The sequence below is a fragment of the Dendropsophus ebraccatus genome, chromosome 4, assembly GCF_027789765.1.
Source record: "Dendropsophus ebraccatus isolate aDenEbr1 chromosome 4, aDenEbr1.pat, whole genome shotgun sequence".
NCBI lineage: Eukaryota > Metazoa > Chordata > Amphibia > Anura > Hylidae > Dendropsophus > Dendropsophus ebraccatus.
The window spans coordinates 142,042,829-142,063,390 of NC_091457.1; the positions used below are offsets into that span (position 1 = coordinate 142,042,829).

At 44.1% G+C, this 20,562-nt stretch overlaps 1 protein-coding gene across 1 annotated transcript in view; it reads right to left on the reverse strand.

Annotated features, from left to right (window-relative positions):
* The window catches only part of LOC138788874 (uncharacterized), a 27,169-nt gene continuing 6,607 nt past the window's right edge, over window positions 1-20,562 (reverse strand). The window contains exons 7-15 of the mRNA XM_069967247.1: window positions 18,445-18,528; window positions 17,832-17,948; window positions 10,952-11,092; window positions 10,669-10,878; window positions 10,404-10,586; window positions 9,734-9,865; window positions 9,542-9,646; window positions 5,933-6,062; window positions 1-1,027 (exon numbers count right to left, since the gene is read on the reverse strand). Of these exons, the coding sequence (XP_069823348.1) occupies window positions 970-1,027; window positions 5,933-6,062; window positions 9,542-9,646; window positions 9,734-9,865; window positions 10,404-10,586; window positions 10,669-10,878; window positions 10,952-11,092; window positions 17,832-17,948; window positions 18,445-18,528 (1,160 nt within the window). The 3' untranslated portion in view covers window positions 1-969. The remainder of the gene's footprint in view (window positions 1,028-5,932; window positions 6,063-9,541; window positions 9,647-9,733; window positions 9,866-10,403; window positions 10,587-10,668; window positions 10,879-10,951; window positions 11,093-17,831; window positions 17,949-18,444; window positions 18,529-20,562) is intronic.

Here is a 20,562-nt window from a genome sequence, read left to right on the forward strand (position 1 = left end):
TTTAAGTTTTATTAGTAAATAATATTTGCCTTCTAATGAAACATTATAATAACATCTTTTATTATAAACATACAAACATTAAAAACCTTGTTATAGTAAAAAAAGGCAAAATGAAAAGTCATAAAGGTGAAGAAAAATAGAAGCACACACTACTAAAGACAAGGCACACAAGACGTGACTTTTTTTTTTAGCTGTGGATCACGCAGCTGTGCCACATAAAAGAGTATGATTCAAAATGCTTTTTATCCTTTTCCATGAATAATCTTAGACTGGGTTCACACTACGTTTTTTTTCATCAGTTGCAAAAAACAGATGGAAAAACTGATGCATTTGCGTGCATCCGTTTGATCGGTTTTCATTCCATTTTCCATTACAAAAAAAAGGAACAAAACACATCCTTTTTTAATGTACACAAAAACGTGGTGAACCACATTTTTGTGTACGTAAAAAAAAACTGACACGTTTTAAGCCTTTTTTTTATGGAAGTCAATGGAAAAACGGATCAAAACGAAAGCAAACAAATGAAGTCAGTCAATCAGTTTTTCCATATGTTTTTTTTTTTTTTGCAAAAAAAGTATTATGAACCCAGCCTTACATGCCTATAGAAAATAACCAGAGAACAAAAAAGTGCCAAGAAAATGTTGGCGTCTTTGGCCTAGCAACCATCCAGCTTCTAGCTCTTATCATACTAGTGCGGATTAGTGGAGCGTTGAGCTCACAGGTTGTCCAGCCCATCGCCCCAAGGCAACAAAATGAACATTAGGTGTAACCTCAGCAATAATACATCTACAGTATATTCACCCTGAAACAATACCGGCTGTCATTTGTAAACATGGAGTCCTGAATGTCATACTGAAATAATTTCCACAACTTTTTGTAAGTGTGCAGCACGTCTTGACAGTCTAGAAGGAATTCATCTCAGTAGTACAACGCTTTATTGCAGTTTAGTGATGTCACTTACTGACGTCCTTATTCACAGAGCGAATACAGGAGATCGATCTCAGCTGAATAGTCTTCAAAATGAGGGCTGGAGGGAAGTAAAGGTATTACTGTTATTTAATGTATGCAATTCATTTCTGTAGCACCAACTTATAATGTAGCACTGTACACAGACTGTCATCGCTTATACCAGTCCCTGTCCTTACTGTAGTTTTGCTCATCTCTGCTCACAATCTAAATTACATATTAAACTAGTAGGGGAGCTTTACACTACAGTTTTGAGTAAAACGCTGCAGTTTTTAGGTAGTTTTTCCCCATTTAGTGTTTTGAGCCAGAAGTGGATTCAAATGGAATAAAAAATATAAAAGGTAGGCAACAGTAAACTCCTTAAAGCGACTCTGTATCTACAATCTGTCCCCCCCCCCCCCCAACCACTTGTACCTTCGGATAGATGCTTTTAATCCAAGATCTGTCCTGCCGTCCGTTCGGCAGGTGATGCAGTTATTGTCCTAAAATACAACTTTTAAACTTGTAGCCCCGTGCCAAACGGCCGTGGCCTAGAGTATCTGTGCCCTAACTATGCACCACCACCCCTCATCATTAGGAATGCTCCAGGCAGGTATTTTCTTATTCATCAGCTGTGTGAGCACGGCACATGGGCTGGATCGTTAAGGCACCTGTGCAGTGTTCACTGCAGAGGGATAGGAAAAATCCTGCCAATGGCAATCCTAATGATGAGGAGGGCTGGGAGGAGGGACATAGGGGTGGTGCAAAGTTAGGGCACAGATACTCTAGGCCACGGCACAGGGCTGCAAGTTTTAAAGTTGTTTTTTAGGACAATAACTGCATCACCTGCCGAACGGACCCCAGGACAGATCTTTGATGTAAAGCAGCTATCCAAAGGTACAAGTGGTTTGGGGGGACAGATTGTGCTGGGGAGGATAAAAGAAATAACATGCACCTACCCACATACCGCCGCTCCGATCCCTGGCCGCTTCCTGGTCTGAGCAGGCATCTGGTTGTGAAGTATGAGGTCCGCTCAGCCAGTCAGCGGCCATAGTGGGGTCCTGCCTCGGCCGCTGACTGGCTCAGTGGACCTCACACTTCACAACCCGGTCCCCGCTCAGACCAGAAAGCGGCCGGGGAACGGAGTGGCGGTACAGGAAGTATCTGTTCTGAAATTGGTACTAATGATCTGAGCAATTCAGGAACCAGCCAAAGACAGCCTAAACTGCACCGGTGTGACCACCTAAACCAAGTGCCAACAATGGACATTACCACTAGTAATGAATTTTTCAAACAAATTTGTCATGACCTTGAAAAAGGCTGAGGATCAGCTGAAGTGTCGCATAGTAGGATGTGAATAAAGAATCACGGTTGTTTTACTTGAAGTACTGTCTCCGGAGCTATTTTTTGTGGATTGATTCCAGACCGTTTGGTGAGACGTGCACTTCTTTCGAAATCCTCTGCTGTACCAACTGGTGCTGTTTAGGGATGATCGAACATCGGGAAATCTTAGGTTAGCACTCGAACCTTGTTGAAACTTCCGCATTTGATTACCGATGCCTTCCAGTTCTGTGGGGGAGGAGAAGACAGCCCGGGTACAGTCTGGAAGGTTCGACAAGGTTTAAGTTCAATCGAACCTAAGATTTCCTGATGTTCAAACATCCCTAGTGCTGTTCCAGTCTATTGATTGGGAATCTGTTATGAGTCTATGGAGCCCATCGCCTTCAACAAGTCATACAAAGCAGCTGTCTAGGAATTCCTCCTAGCTATATCTATTGATCCCCGACCAATCAAAACCTTCAAATGTCAAAAGTGATAGTAAAACTTAACTATGCTGAGACTCGGCAAATAAAAAATAATTGTATAGAAATTTAATAAAACTGAAATCTGTTTCGCTCTGGATCTGTAGGGCTCCCTGGCCTTCCCACGACATGATCACAATAAAGTACGGCTGTGCACAGATGGCAGATGTGGGTGCACCATTGGGCTAATTATACATTACACTAGCAACTGGCTTGAAGAATTCACATGGTAACACATTCAGCAGGTGCGCACATATGTACGCAGGTAACAAAGAGCCTATCGCACTGCAAGCATGCACTTGATTGTTTTAAGACCCATAAGTATAACGGGCAGCCGTACAATGACGTGCTGAGCTGGGAATAACGCTTAAGAGTAATTCACATGCTAAGGAAACACTATGCATTCGGCAAACCCTTCAAAACCAAGCTTAAGAAACCGAGACTATATAAAATCCAATGTTAACAAGCAACTTAGCAAAGTGATATTTAGCAGCAGCCTACATACAAACATCTTCAGAGGCGTTCTTATTGTTTACTGCACCGGCGGTGAAGGGGTTAACCGTTAGCATTCCATCGCCATAACAACCTGATACTTAACATGTTGTGCTTTTAATTATTATTAGAATCATCCCGCTCATTTGCATGCGCCCCCACCCCTGATATCTTTGCTAATGACTATACAGCATCATCTCAGACTGGATTTACTTGTAAGGAGATTAGTAGTTCAGCTTCCTGCTGGGACTGAAGATCAAACCTGGAGGTGAAATTACAGGCTGCCGATCTATATATATATATATATATATATATATATATATATATACGCACCCGTCCACTTCTTCATCCAGGTTCAGTCTCGCGTTTAGAAAGGTTTCTCCTATATGAAATGTTAATGAAGGAGGCAGCCGAGCGACAAATGGTGGAAATGATTTATTAGACAAGGAAGAGGACATGGATGTGTATTCTGTACGAGCCCATTCATAAAGGCAGGGGGAAAAGATTCCATTTTTTGGGAGTAATTGGGATTAATAAAAATTATGAAAATTCTTCATTATTAAAAGTGGATACAATTATTATGTTTAGGCCAGTTTCACACATAACGGATCCGCAGCAGATTTCACACTGCGAATTTGCAGCGAAATCCGCTGCCGATGTCATTTTGAATGAGAATACATACTTGCAGCAGGATTGATATCCCGCTGCGAGTATGTAAGTGTCAGCCCCCTTAATCCGCCACCAGCCGGTACATACATTGCCTGCTCCAAGCTCCAGCTTGCTTCGCGGGCTCCTGGTGTCTGGACGTCCCGCTCAGCCATTCAGTGGCGGAGGGGGGGCCATTGGCTGAGAGGGACGTTAAGCCGGGAACCCCCGAAGCAAGCTGGAGCTTGGAGCAGGTAATTTACGTACCAACCAGCGGGGGGAGGGGTTAAGGGAGCTTTCACTTACGCTGCGAGTATGTATTTTCATTGAAAACGACAGGCAAGGGATCTGCAGCGGATCCGTTATGTGTGAAATTGGCCTAAGAAAAATAAAATGACTAAGAAGAAATAAAATAAAATGCTGTACTCCTCTTACTGATCTGGTCACCTGTGATCTCCACTTCCTACCCCCCTCCCATCATAACACACAGGAAATTCGTGCTAAGGCTGGGTTCACACTAAGTTTAAAAAAAAACGGAGGGAAAATCTGTTTTGATCTATTTTTCCATTGAATTCCATAATAAAAAAAAAACGGATCAAAAACAGATGCACACACATGCATATTTATTCTTATTACCTCTTGTTGCTTGGTCTAGGTTCGCATCTGCATCTGAGGTTCAGACTGAAGCCTGTCAGATTCCAACAAAATTCCCTGACTAAAAACTGTAGTATGCAGAGCTATATAAAATGTCAGATGCCAACCGGGAAATCTGATGAACTTTATTAAAGTCAATGGGGCCCATTGGGCACTGTTGGTGGTAGGCAAATTGCACTACTGTTACTTTAATTGTTCTATAAAGAAGCAGGACAATGGAATAACTTGGAGGTGATGTAAATCTAACCTCAAACCAACCATAGATACTTGTAGTACACTCATAAACCTCTGCTAGATGGGGAGCGCCACCAACAATTGGGAGAATAAATGTTCCATGACTTTCATTTTAATCCTAGTGATCCAAAAAGAAGTAAGAATAGGCGCCACATAACCCCTTTTAGTAAATCATCTTAGCCAAACTGTAGTATTTGTGTGCCGGGTTTTACAGGAAAACAATGAATGTTGTCATCCGCATAGATTTATACTACTTTCCTATTGTTTAGCATCTGTATATTGTCCCCAGTGCCAAGAACCACGTGTCTCCTGGCTGCAGCTACAGGGCTGGTGGAGGAAAACATAACGCAAACATTTTTTTAAGAAAGGCTTGTCTAAAAATACGTAGTCATTTAAAGGTACGTAACACCTCAAGGAAGTTTCCTGGGATGTATATAAAAAGCTTTCATCTGTTTCAGCATTAAAGGGGTACTCCAGTAAAAAAAATTCCTTCAAATCAAGGGGCGTCATTAATTATACACATTTATGTTACTTCTATTTAAAAATCTAAAGTCTTTTAGTATTTATCAGCTGCTGTATGTCCTGCAGGAAGTTGTGTAGTCTTCCCAGTCTGACACAATTCTCTCTGCTGCCACCTCTGTCCATGTGAGGAACTGTCCAGAGCAGGAGAGGTTTTCTATGGGGATTTGCTCCTGCTCTGGACAGTTCCTCACAAGGACACAGGTGGCAGCAGAGAGCACTGTGTCAGACTGAAAAGAATCCACCACTTCCTGCAGAACATACAGAGATTTTTAAATAGAAGTAAATTACAAATCTGAAACCAGTTTATCTTAAATACTTTTTTTTCCCACCAGAGTACCCCTTTTATAGTGCAGTCACTGAATGGAGATATCAGGAACTGAGCGATATACATACTGCACATAAGCCTACCCAAAAACCATTGATAAACTCATATGAAAAGTCTATGGTGTGGCTGTAAAGATAACCCTGCATGGGTGCAGCAGGTCTACAGACTTTCTTGGCTCGGGGACTGCATTTATATACAGTACTGTGCAAAATTTTTAGGAAGGAGTTTCTTTAATTTCATAGATAAAGCAGGTAAAAGCAATATGTAAATCCCTGGGAACCTCTTTAATAAGATAAAGTAGAGCTGCACAAACCTGGCAGGTGTCTCAAGGATCATGGGAATGTCATTAAATCGTGGCTCGTTCATCACCTTCCTGAACCCTTTTACTCCGATGTGACCTCTGCCGATATTTTCATGACGGTCAAGATGGCAGCCGACTGCGCCTGTGGTTATGGCAGAAGTTATTAGAAATCAGGGGCAGTAATGCTTCTAAAATGTGTACATTGTTGTACTAAGAACTAATGCAATGTAATGTGTTTATTTTTCATCTTAAAGGGCTATTCCAAGATAAAATAACTTGTCCCCTATCCACAGAGAATGAATGTACAGTACTCGGCCTTTTCCAACGGCTCGATAGGAATGAATAGAGGCGCAGGTCACATGCTGTACCCGTGGCCGAATTGAAAACAAAGGAGCGGGGGGCAACCCGCCACGGCTGTCAGGTCGCAGGACACTCACTCACTGCCAGCATTTTCAAAACATCCGGTGACGCTTCTTACAGACAGAGAGTGGGCGGACCGGGACAAATAAGGACAGGTACGTATATCTCCCTGACAAAGCCCCGGCAACATATAATATATATTATCCCAGACAATCCCTTGAAATGAAACATATTTCCAATGTACATGCATTTCTTACTACTTACTAATCCCACCATGCGCCTGCTTTGTTGTGCCCTTCGTTACGACCCACCAGGCATCCGCTAGCTTGGGTCACACATGCTCAGTTCAACCACAGTCACGTGATCTCTCTCTTTAGTACTGACAGTTGGTTTTCACTTCACATGCAAGGGATTGTGGGAAAGTGTCACAGTTCATGCGTAAGGAAGAAAAATGGTCCATGGTGATGTAAGATATTTTATTTTTATATATATATATATATATATATATATATATATATATATATATATATAAATATCTGATTATACCTTCTTTGCTTTGTGACACCACCCCTTTAAAGTCCTTCCATGCAGTAACGGTACATACCCAACAGCAGGCACTGTGGCCAATCCGTTCTAGCTATAGATACAGAATCCTTCCACCAATTCTGCACCAGTCCCCATTGGCAGGATCATAAAAGGGTCACACCTTTGCCTTTTGTATCTGATTCTTGAGATGTTATTACACCATAAAAAATCCTTCATAAAACATTAACAGAGCCCAGAGACAAGGATTATGTAAGTAAAGGAGTAATCAGAAAATGCGCCGCTCCAAGCTATGATGACCGCTCCAGCCTATGGGATTGCTACCCCGCCATATGCAGACATCAGGGTGGATATTACATAGACTTTCATCTTCTAAGGGCAAGACACACACCCCCACCACCCCCGTACTGCTCTCTAACAAATCCTTAATCCTTGACCAATTTAATTGCAATGTACAGTATGTATGTTATGGGGGAATAATCATCCATCCATGATATACAATGTCTGTTTTTAGCCTTCTACTCTTACTACAGATTATTAGTGTACTTTGCAGTAATGGTGATTCACCAGACTACTAGACCGCTCTAAAACCTACAGAAAGGAGCCAGCTGCAAAGACCGGCCCTTATTTTGGAGGAGCCAAGACTTCTATAGAGAACAATGATGAGTTTACTGGGATAATGTGTACTGCAGCATAAGCAGCTATCAGGATAGGCCAAGGATAGGGTGTTCATCTGTCCGTCAGAGCTGTGGCTCCTGTATATACCTAATGTGCAAACAGTATGGCTGCCAATAACTCCCAAGTTGCGGAAACCATTTACATAATTCCCATGAACCTATATGTGAGGGACATAAAATACGTAAATTGGGTGTAAAATTTAACTCGCATCTATAGGGCATTCCTATACTATTTCATATCCTGTGAATTTGCCCTAAATGTCCACATGGGTATATCCATTCGAATAAAAACCTGAACTTCCCTGGTGCTAGATTTCTTCTTTTATAATATAACTGGTGTTTTTCAGGAACGTCAGAGGTTTTTTTTTTTTCCCTCCTGGAATATTCGGCTTATCGATTCACTAATCGTCTGACTCTTAAGGTTTTGTTCCATAAACTCACTTTAAAGACTCTAGAGCCACAGCTTTGTCTCTATTTGTATATCTATAGTTAAACACACGGATCCTGTTTCAGCTCAGAAACAGGATTTAAACACTAGATGATCCTGTTGTTCGTGAAAGGTAAATGTAATTCTTGATATCAGTCTCTGTATCATATCTATAGCTTAATATTATTGCTATACAGGGACTTGAGCTGTAATACAGATCCCACGCCATAGACTGCAGAGTCACACTGCCTGCATCACAGCAAGTGAGCACCTCGAACCGTCATCATGTGTGGATTTCTGGTGACTGACAGTTTGCAACAACTTCATTTTTGGCAGACTCTTTGGAAAATGAAAGGTGGAATCTGATTGGTTGCTAGGGGCAACTGAGCCAAATCTGCTTTACATCATGTTTGATAAGTCTCCCCCACTGTGTCCAGTTCTAAAAAATTATATTGATAAAATAGAAAAGGTCCAAAGATGGACTACAAAAATGGTGGAGGGTGTGAGGCATAAACCATATCAGCAAAGACTTAAGGATTTGAATCTGTATAGTCTGGAGGAAAGAAGAGAAAGGAGGGACCTGATTGAAACCTTTAAGTATGTTAAAGGACTAAATAAGGTTCAGGAGGGAAGTGTTTTTAGTAAAAAACTGAACTCAAGAACAAGAGGACACAGTGAGAGGTTAGTTGGGGGAAAGATCAGAAGTAATGTGAGAAAATATTACTTTACTGAAAGAGTAGTAGATGCTTGGAACAAACTCCCAGCAGATGTGGTTGGTAAATCTATAGTAACTGAATGTAAACCTGCCTGGGATAAACATATATCTATCCTAAGATAATAAAAGTGCTTATTTACTGCAGACAATCTTCTATGTTTCTATGTAATCCAAATCACTCATATATCAAAGCAAGTTTTCCCCCTAAGGAATAACTGAAACGCAGATGATTCCTTTCACAATCCAAAAATAAGGTAGGTAAGGTGTTCTGTATGAGTAAAGAAGGGGTTAATCAGTTAACTCTCCCTTTACATTCAACTCCCCAGGTGGCTGCAAACCTGCTGTTGCTGGTACTAGTGCTGGATGCCTGGAGCAGCTATCAGTGAAGGGGTTAAATTCAGGGGTCAGAGCAAAGAGGCGGTAATGTGGAAGAGCACTGGAGGAGATCCGGAATTGATCAGGTAGCAGTGGGTTAGAGATAAGCAAAACTGGAAGAAGTTTCCCAGGAATGGATCCAGCTTTTCCCAGGAGGAGCGGCACGGAGTAGCAGTCAGTTAAAAGGCAGCCAGGGGTGATGAGCGGATTGCAGAGATAACAAAGCGCTTCATTTTATTACTGTAAATTCGCTCATCTCTAGTTACAATGTAATGCATTTGTATAACATAACATTTTAAAGAAAGCAACAAGTTGGATCTTCATTTCAGCAACTGTTCAGAGTTCTACTGAAAACCACAGTGGGGAAAGCCCAAGTATAGTGACAGCACTCCCCCTACTGGTCACTGTTAAGAGCACAGCGGGCAAAGCGACATTACCAGGTGGGTAGTGATTAGTGAATTTCTCAATGAATTACAGATAAGCTAATTTCTCATATGAAACATCTGGCAGGCAGAGAGACTGACCTTTAGAATCATTCAGGTGGACAGCTCTGAGGTAAGAAAGTCCCACAGTCTTACTAAACTCATCTAACATACGCTGGAGGCCGGTCTCTTCTGACAAGTTGTGCCCTGAAACAAAGAGCAAAAGCAGCAACACGTCACCATCTGCAACCAAGATAGGGGAGCGAGAGAGGATATAGACAACATAAGACTCACCAGCAGCAAATGCGTGACATGTGTCTAGGCACACGCCAATGCGAGACTTATCCTTGACATGGTCAATAATACCCCGCAGCTCCTCAAAGCGACCTCCAACCGTGCTGCCCTGACAGCTCATGTTCTCTAGCACTGGGCAGATGACAGAATAATAAAAAGGTTAATGACATGAGATGATGAAGCAAGGTCCAGAAAGAGGAGAAGAACATCTGATAGATTACACATATACACGTACATAGAAAATGTAGCTCACACCTACATACAGTACTACGCAAAAAACGTAAGCAGGTGCCAAAGGAATGGCCGGTTAGGTAGGTGAATGGGTTTAAAGCAAATGTACCATCAAAGCATTCCCTTTAAATCTTGCACATGGATGGAACGGCACGGTTCAAAAAAAGGACCCTGGTTCCCACGTACGGCACCGTTCTATTCCCGAGAATGCGCCGGGGGAGAGGCACTGGCCCACCCCCTCCCTTCTATGATGCAGCTCTATTGATTCTAATGGAACCACTTCATAGAGGGGCGGGGGTTTGGAAATAGAGTTGCACTGGACCACGAACTGCGGCACCGGCTTCCCTGCGCTGGCTCCATTCTATCCATGTGCAAGTCTTAAAGCGGATGTACATTTACCTTAATTTCTCCTATTATTTAATGTGAAAAATCTACTTACCCACTGTAACTCCAGGGACTTGGGAGTGGGCATGGTTGATCCCATCAGCGATCAGTTTCAGGCACTTGCTTACTGGCATTTCTCCGACATGGGATCCGGGGTGAATGTTGTATAATGTAAGACCTAGCTTCTGGCACCGCTCTAGCTCTTCCACCAGCATGGCACGGCTCTTCTCAAAAACATCTTTAAAAAAATATATTTTTAAATGTCAAGAATATAGCATACAAATAAGGAAACAAATTTGTGCAGTAATTTTAGGCATTACCTGACTTTGGTGAGCCCAGGTTCATAAGATATGGGCTATGCGGCAGTATATAACGGGACTCAAAGCCCAAATCATCACATGTTCTCCGGAACTTGTCAGCGGCCTCGTCATCTAAGGGCTTACTGGTCCAGGTCCTCTGAGACCTCAGAAAAAGACCAAATGCTCTGGCTCCGATTCGTTTGGCCTCCAGTGGGGCGTTCCACAGTCCTCCTGTGTGTGTAACACACCTTACATATGACGAGATCTGATCTGTCACTCCATTATTGCACTTACTGTCACTTACCTTGAATGGATACGTGTGCTCCTACATACTTCTGAGAACTCAGTCTATGCTGCTCATGTTTAGACACCTTCTTGGTGCTTTCGCTTTTTGGTTTCTTCGCCACTCTTTTCTTCCCCTTGGATGTTGTATTTCTATCCTCATCTAAATGAAGAATGAATAGAGAACATTTACAGCTGATTCTAAAGGCATACTGCAAGACCTCTATGACTGTCATGTGTGACCATATGACTTTTCTCCAACAGATGACCATAAGGGTAAGAAAAAATCCCTGGTTGTCCCTTTCAAGGGGTTTGCCATTTTGGACTACTCCTTACAACCTAACAGGCCCCCCTCTATGATAAGCTATTGGGGGGGGGGGGGGGGTCCTACTGTAACCATCCGTCCTTCCAGCAATTCTGTGGAAAAAACTTGTCAAAAGTCTCCTCTGCAATGAATAGTAGATAGCAAAGGGTCACAGCTTCCCTTATTGCGCACAGATCACTGCACAGGTAACACAACATGCCTTTAATGCTGTCCCATATAAACCAATGAGTTATTTCCAGATTACAGGTTTCAATGGCCCCTGTGCCTGCTGTAAAACATCCCTCTAGGGTTGAGTGCACACTACGTTTTTGCAATAGTTTTTTTTTTTTTTTCATTCGCTTTTGCAAAAAACGGATGGAAAAACAGATGTATGATCTCCGCCTTAGGCTGGGTTCACACAACATTTTTGGAATCGCTCTTTTTTTTTGCCAAAAACGGAAGGAAAATGGATGCATTGTTTTGATCCATTTTTCCATTGACTTCCATTATAAAAAATTAATTAAGGGGCGTGGCTTGCTAATGGAGGAGTGAGGACGCACTGAGACTTAGCTCCGCGCCCGACGGCCTCCCTGCACCCCCTTTCAGCTCAACCAGCACTATTTTCTCACCCCCATGAACCGGGGGAAACGAAGGGGAACCCGCTCAGCCTCTTCTGCCTCCAATCCGGGCTCGATTAAGAACTTTTTCGGCGGTCAGAAGAGAACCGCGCCAGCGAGCACGGGACCTAAGATGGCCGCCGGCACCCGCGCTTCCACCACCGCGCGGTCTCAGGACCCTGCAGGTACTGTGTCTCCGGTCCCCTCGAGCAGCTCTCACCACTCCGAGGTGGAGGAATCGGACGAGGAGTGGGACCTCAAATCTTATCTCAAGGCGCTACCCACAAAGACAGACTTTGAGAACTGCGTCACGCGCCTGGAGAGCAGTTATAAAAAGGAGGTGGACGCCATCAGAGGGGAGATACGCCACATAGGCCAACAGGTGGTGGAGCTAGACAAACAACAGGAAGACATACACGACAGACTGGACTTACATACCCGGGTCCTGCAAGATCATTCTGCCAAGATTCTTGACCTCCTCACCATGCAGGAAGATATCCAGAACCGCCATAGGCGGAACAATATACGCCTGAGGGGCATCCCTGAATCTGTGCTGCCACCGGATCTGGAGTCCACGGTGCAACGCCTTTTCACCCTGCTCTTGGGGCCTGACAACACTGAACTGGTGGAAATGGACAGAGTCCATCGCTCCCTGGGCACCAAGCCTCCAGACAATGCACCACCCCGTGATGTGATATGCAGGGTCCATTTTTACAAGGTAAAAGACAGGCTCATGTTGGCTGCCAGAAGTAAGGGCCCATTAGACCTTGATGGCGCACCAGTTATTCTCCTGCCTGATTTGGCCCGCCGCACGCTCCAGCTCCGCAGGGCCCTGAAACCCCTACTTACCGTCCTGAAAGAGAAAGAAATTTCTTATCGTTGGGGATATCCCTTCCAGCTGATTGTGCGGTTCAAGGGTAAATCTGTCGTGTTCCGACATCTGGGGGACCTCCCGACATTCATAGGTTCTTTGGACTTGCCGATGATTGCGTTGCCGGATTGGCCACCTATATTGTGCCCGATGGATCCTCCGAGACGTGAGAGATGGCAGGCTGTGGCCCGCAAGAATCGCTCCTCCGGTTCGTCCTCTTCTAGGAGCCCAGTCACCTGAATTGGCGTTACTGCATGCAAGTGGCCCCTTATTTAAGCTCGAGCAGAGCCTAGCTCTGAGTTTTTCTTCTTCCAAGATGGTTGGACACTGTGTTGCCTTGCAGCCCGAGTCGCGGGTTCCCAATTTTTTTTCTTTTTCTTATTTCTTTTGTTATGCATGGTTCTGATCATGGCCATGCTCACTTGAAAGCTGGTTGAGTATTATACCTGTGTTAAGTTGGTGTCAGTTATGGGGGGGGTGGGGGGGCGGGCGTTGTGGGTTGGGTTCTGATGGTTGTCCTTCTATCTGTATTGGCTCTCACTGCCCCTCATAGGGTTAGTGGACAGCCGGCTGTCCACGTTCTAACAGCCTTGGATTGCCTTAGGCCGCATGTGTTGGGCACCACTTTGCAGCTGTTGTCTGCTATGTTCTGCTTGGCACACTTCTCTACGTGCCGGCCTTTTTTTTCTCTTTTCTTCTTTCTGTACCTTCCCTGGCTTTCCTTCCCTCCTCTTTTCTTCCCTCTCTTCCCCTTTCTCCCCCCCCCCCCTCCACACAGTAAAAGACTATGGATACTCTCTCTATATGCACCTTTAATGTAAAAGGTTTAAATGTGCCTCAGAAGCGCAGCCAAATACTTTATTACCTGCAGAAGCGCAGAGTCTCTATTGCTCTCTTTCAGGAGACACATTTTCAGACCTCTGCATGTCCTAAATGACTGAATAAATGGTACCCAACGTGGTATCATTCTACCAACGATGAGGCTAAAAGTAAGGGAGTATCCATAGCCTTCCATAGGTCTTTTCAACCTGAGGTTCTCAAAATTAAAAGAGACCAATCCGGTCGCTACCTGTTTCTCCAATTTATGTACGCGGGTCAACAGCTCACCCTTGCATCTGCTTATTTTCCTAACCAGGGGCAGGTGTCTTTTGCCATCGACTTTCTGCGGCAACTTGATGAGTTTGCTGGGACGTCTCTGGTGATACTGGGAGGCGATTTTAACTGGATCTGGGACCCGAACAACGATTCCTCCAGCGGTAGGTCCTCTCTCTCAGCGCTCCGTAGGTTAAGGAAAGAGTTTCACTCCCGACATCTGGTAGATTTATGGCGAGTCTTACACCCAGACGTCAAAGATTACACATACTTTTCCCCAACTCACTCCTCTTACAGTCGGCTAGATATGATTTTTGTCAGTCACCCGCTACTGTCATATGCTCCTAGTGCCTCCATAGACTCAATGGTATGGTCTGACCATGCGCCTGTTCTCTCCAGTTTGCAATTTAGTAATTTCGCCCCTAGACCTTTCTCTTGACGGCTAAATTATAACTTGCTAAAAGACGTGTTATGCCTAAAGGAGATCCAGAGCACAATCTCCACATTTGTGGAGGTGCATCGCTCAGATGATACTGCCGCTCCCATGAAGTGGGAGGCATTGAAATGTTCCCTTAGGGGAGTTTTCATGGCGCATGGGGCACGCCTTAAAAAAGCGAATGCCCTGAAGCTCAAAAGGCTTTTTCAGGAGCTTGCCACATTAGAAGCCCAAAACAAACGATCCTATCAGCCTGACACGCAGGCCCATATCTCCACGACGCAGCAACAAATCCTGTCATGCTTAGACAAGAAATATGCTTGCCTACGAGATAAGTTACATAGAGGTTACTATGAGTATGCTGACAAAAGTGGGTCATGGCTTGCGAGAGCTCTCCATAGACGTAAACCCTCCACTTACATACTTTCCCTACACTCTCTTACTAAGGGGAAAATACATACTACCAGCCAGATAGTGGAGGAGTTCCGTTCCTATTACGAAACCCTATACCATCTGAAAAACAAATACGCTGATCTCCCTGCCCCGCAACTGTCTGAAAAAATTAAGTTATATCTTGCTAATCATAAACTTCCTACCCTCCCTGACAATAGCTGGTCTGCATTGGAAGAGCCGATCTCTCGAGAGGAGTTGGATTTGGTCATCAAAAATCTTAAAAACGGTAAATGTCCAGGCCCAGACGGCTACTCTGCCCGTTTTTACAAAACCTTTGGGAGTGCTCTGGCCCCCCCGCTGCTGTCCTCCTTCAACTCTATCCCCCAGGGATCGAGCTTTCCCCCTCAGGCCCTTAGGGCACACATCTCCGTAATTCCCAAACCAGGAAAGGATAGGGAGGTATGTGACAATTACCGCCCCATCTCCCTGATTAATATAGACATCAAAATCTTTTCCAAGATCCTCGCCATGCGGCTGGGTCCCTTGCTTCCCTCCCTGGTGCATTATGACCAAGTTGGTTTTGTGCCTGGGAGGGAGGCCAGGGACAACACCCTCATGACCTTCTCCCTTATGGCCGCTGCCAAACAACATAAGATCCCTGCCTGCCTTCTCTCCATTGACGCTGAGAAGGCGTTTGATAGGATCGGATGGGACTTCCTGAAACTGGCTCTTGAGGGCCTGGGAATGGGACCTATTATGCTTTCTTACATACTGGCCCTCTACAATGGCGCCTCTGCGCAGGTGAGGGTGAATGGCGCCCTGTCTTCTTCATTTGCCATTTGCAACGGGACAAGACAGGGTTGCCCTCTTTCGCCCCTCCTATAGGTTCTTGTAATGGAGCATTTGGCGGTGGCCTTGAGGGAGAACGCCTCTATTCCTGGCCTGACCTTTGGACAATCCACTTACAAGTTCTCACTTTACGCAGACGACCTGCTCTTATACATTACTTCCCCACGCATCTCACTACCGGCGATATTAGCTGAGTTTGAGGAGTTTGGGTCGCTCAGCAATTATAAAGTGAATACTCATAAGTCCGAGATCTTGAATGTGTCTATGTCCGGTGACGACTTCCAGTGTATTGCCAATCAATTTCCTTTTAAAGTCCAGAATCAGAGCCTTCGGTATCTAGGGGTTGAGGTCACCTCGGACCTCAACAACCTTTTTGAGGCCAATTTCCCCCCATTGTTCCGCACTATTGAGAAAGATCTGAAAGCCTGGTCAGGCCTTTCGCTTCGGTAAAATGGCGGCACTTAAGATGGATATATTGCCGAGGCTCTTGTATTTGATGCAGGCCCTGCCTATGGCGCTCCCTAGAGCCTTTCTGGATAAGCTCAGATCTCTTATGATCCGTTTTGTGTGGGACCCGGGGGGGACCCGCGTCAGGTACCAGAGTCTAGCAAGGGCAAAGGACAGGGGAGGAACGGGTCTCCCACATATCCTGTTCTATTATTACTCTACTGTAGTTACAAGGGTTCTGGACCTCTGCCATCACCATACCACGAAGCGTTGGGTCTCGTTTGAATCAGCCCAGTCCCCCGCGTGCCCTTCTGCACTACCCTGGCTACCCCCAATGGATAGACCCTCTTCCACATTTCACAAACAGGGGCTGTCATCTAGGCCCTGACCACTGACTCCTTTATATAGCAATCCCCAACTTGCTTGGGACCAAGACACTCGCTCTATACTGGGGATCCCCCTGCATGATAAGCCCCGTCTTTATCAAGTCCTAGTGGGCGCCCGCTTACACCCCCCCAAAACTGACCCGGCACCCTCCCCTGGAGCTTGGCTCTTTCATAATAGGCTACAACATTATTTCAGCACACTTGCCCCTGCATCTCAGATTCACAGAGACCTTACACCTTTTGAACGCCTTTGCATCCAGTCGACCCCACCTACCCACACAATTTCTTTGATCTATGGAGCGCTGAGGGGCAATTTGGAGACAGACCTGAAACCCTCCTTTATCCTGCAATGGGAAACTGATTTGAATAAGACGTTTTCGGATGATCTCTCTAAGATTTTCCTCCTTACTCATAAGACGTCTATTTCCAGCAGGATACAGGAGCGTAATTATAAAATTCTTAGTCGATGGTACCGCTGTCCGGACTGGCTTCATGCTGTATTTCCTTCTGCCTCCCCCCTTGTGTTGGAGGTGTGGTGGAGCCCTGGGCACTTATATTCACATTTGGTGGACCTGCCCTATTATACAGCCTTTCTGGACATCGGTCTTCCAACTCTATAACAAAGTATGTTCTACATCAGTGCCAGCTTCGCCTGAGATCGCCCTACTGTCTCTTATCCCGGGCTCCCTGCCCCTGGTCAGGAGAGGCCTACTCAGGCATTTTCTAGGGGCGGCCAGTGCGGTCATCCCGAGATACTGGAAACAGTCCTGTCCCCCCTCTAAAGTGGAGTTGATGGAAACTCTTAACAAGATCAGGCGTATGGAGGAACTGGTAGCAGATGACTCAGACAAACCTGCCCTTTTCGACAAGACCTGGTTTGCCTGGGATACGTTTAGGGCTTCTTCTGATCTGCAAGCCTGGCTGGGGTAGGTTCCAGTTGGTGTGGTCCCTCATTCCTTTCCCTATTCCCTCCCTCCATGTCCCGCCTACCTCCCCCCTTCCCTCTTCTGCCCCTATTTCTCTTCTCTCCCCTCTTTTTCTCTTACTTATCTGAAGGGCTCTATGCCCATCTTTTCTTTCTGTTTTTCTTCTAGGTTTACTCAGGTTTCTCTAATGTAAAGTGATGCCTTATATGATGTTCAGTGGTGTTTCACTTGTCGGTATTCCGACATGTAGATAGACCCTTCCTCACTCTCCTCAAGGGCTTGTCATTCAGTTACTCCACCCCTTGGAGTCAAAGTACCAGAACTCAGTTGGAAGACTTGCCTTTTCTATAGACAACTGATATTATTCTTCCCTGTTGGAGCGCATTTCCAGGACTGTCTTCCTGTGAGATTAGAACTACGCTTATGGAGCATCCGATTATGTTTATTTACATGCTGTGTTACAGAGGCTCACTTTATCCTATGTACATGTTCGTGTTTTGGACGTCACTTAGTCCTGCTGTATTTCTTAACCATTTTCTTCTGCTTTAATAAAAAATTTATTAAAACCCTAATATAATCACCTGGTTCAGGTTTTATGTCGGTATTCAGCTTTTTGGCTTTGTTTGCAGTTTCCTTTTTTTGTGATTTTTGCCTCTTGTTGGCTTCTGGTTTAGTAATGTCTTCTGAGTCTATGTTGTCTAGTAGCAAAGGTATATTAGTAATATTAGTTTGTAATTCATATACTTTGTTTAAGAAAGGCAGAGATCAAAACCAGCCACAGATAACCATTCATTTCTACTGAAGACTATGCTTTTGGTCCACATGCTGGGAGTGACCGTGATGCCATTAAAATCCCAGCATGCCTGAGATCACACAGTTTTAGCTATAACGTATGGATGAGATTTTTTCTTAATGCCGTACAATATACTTTTACATCCTGCTGCTTTGCAACCCAAATAATATTTGCATGCAAATAAAATCCGCATCCACATATACTGTAGCATTATGTTTTGGGATTGTGATGCTTTGGGCTCATTATATCCTTTTCAGACTAAGGGACTGAACACCAAGTCTACTGAAATGCTGAGGTTTTATATATTTTTGCCTATTACAGAACTCTATTACATATATATACATATATATTACATGACAACACATACTAAAAAGGATTCCAATACACCAGATATTGTATACCATTTTTTCTTTTTCGTCTTTTTCCTTTGTCGCCATCAAGGACTTGCTTCTTCTGCTGTTCTGCATCCATACTGTGAGGGTGAGCTAAAAAAAAAAAAAAAAGACAAAGTTATATATGCAGGAGTAAAATAAGACTTTATTCCATACAGCAAACCTAACATACACTATCACAAGAGGCCAAAATGACACTCTATTGGCTGATATTGGGCAATGAAGGTCTATCAGTACATTTGCTGCATACAGTAAATGGAAGCGCAATTTAAAAATTTTTAAAAAATTCAAAATCAGCATCTATACTCCTATACCCCAGTACTAGACATTGATAGATAAATGTAAGGACGAGGCTACAGTCATTGACCTAAAAAAAATTAATAATAATAATAATAATGCACCCAGATAGAAATGTTCGATTACTACAAAAAAATCAGCATACACTAACATATCAGGCAGTTAAGTAATGATTACTGGTAAGGTTTAGATTAGATACTGGGTCTCGCCACAAGAGGGCAGAAAATTCTTCAACCGCTGCCCTATAAAAAGGTTCTCAAAGGCCACTTTTGGGTAGTGTACCTCTGGCAATCAGCTAGACATGTCTCTACAATACACTGAACTGCATTTTTTCCAGTTAACACAGCTTCTCCCAGTTCCTAGTTGGAGGCATCATTAGAAGCAGGATGGTGATTTTGAACGATTGTCTGCCATCTAGGCCGTTCTCCAGAATGCCCACATAGACCATCAGCAGCGAGGCTCATGTGATCCACCAACACATGCGAGAAGTTCCCAGTTTCCTTGTCCACCATCCAGACACTGGTAGCCCCTTCATTGCACCCCCTGTCTCTGCTCAATTTCCTGGGGTCACTGCCCATTACATGTCCTGCCACTGACAGCGGTCGCCATCGACTTTTGTTTGCAATGGTGTCAGAAAAGTTAGACTGGTACAGACTGAAATCCTATTGTCCCCAGTGATTAGTCTGTGTTCTGTTTGGGATTTACCAAAGGAGGTAAAATCAGATGTGCACCACATACATATATGTAAAGGAGAGGAAATGTGCAAAGTAACTTACATCCCTATAGCTTTGTAACTGTGTCTGTACTGTTCACAGCAACAGTCAGGTAACTTTCCCACAATCCCCCTTGCTTGCATGTGAAGTGAAAACCAACTGCCAGTACTAAAGGGACAAGTCATGTGACTGAGACTGAACTGAGCATGAGTGACCCAACCTATGGATGCCTGGGGGGGCCACAGATTACAAAGCAGAAAATGGGGGATTAGTAATTGTATATCTCTCAAACAGTAAAGTTTAAGACAATATGTTTTATTTAACATAATGCATCAGTATAGACCTATTTTTCTTTGTGACTCCACCCCTTTAAGTATGGTGGTGAGCACTTTAACACAGCCTTTGCTGAGGAGCTACACACTGCCCCCTGCTGGTGTGATGATCTGGGGAGCCATCGCATATGACGGGTGTCCCCAGTTTAGATGCGAGGGACAATACGTACAAGACATCCTGCAGCCATGTGTTGTCTCTCATGGCTTCCAATCTTTAGCAGGATAATGGTCGCCTACACCAGTCACAGCTTACCAGTTACCGGAGCTGAAAGCGGAGCTGTCACTGGTTGCTACGGGCAGATTACACCAGTATGCATTGTACAGTATTACTGTTCCTTCATTTACGCCTGTTCTGTGCTAAAGATCTGAGCACATACTATTGTTACACTATGTATATATCTCATATTATTTCAATCCGTATGTGGATTCCAATAGACCAAATCTTAAACCAACATTCACATAGATACCAATCCGTTACATTACTGCATGACTAACCCGTGTAAATATAGAGTAGGCATCAAACCTATGTTGAATATCCTAGAAGTCTTGCTGGTGTTTTGGCAATGGATAATAGAAGTACTTCTGGCAAGGAACGTGTCCCAGCCGATGGCTGTTAAGTTGAATACCTCCAGTAACTGAATACAGAGTGAGGTCACAATGTTGGACTGAGCTTTGGTCTACTGGAAATGGATTTAGTGGTGTATGGAAAATGCATACAAATTGAAATTATATGAGTATATACAAAGTGTTGCAATAGTATATACTCCCTTCAACATGTTTTGAAG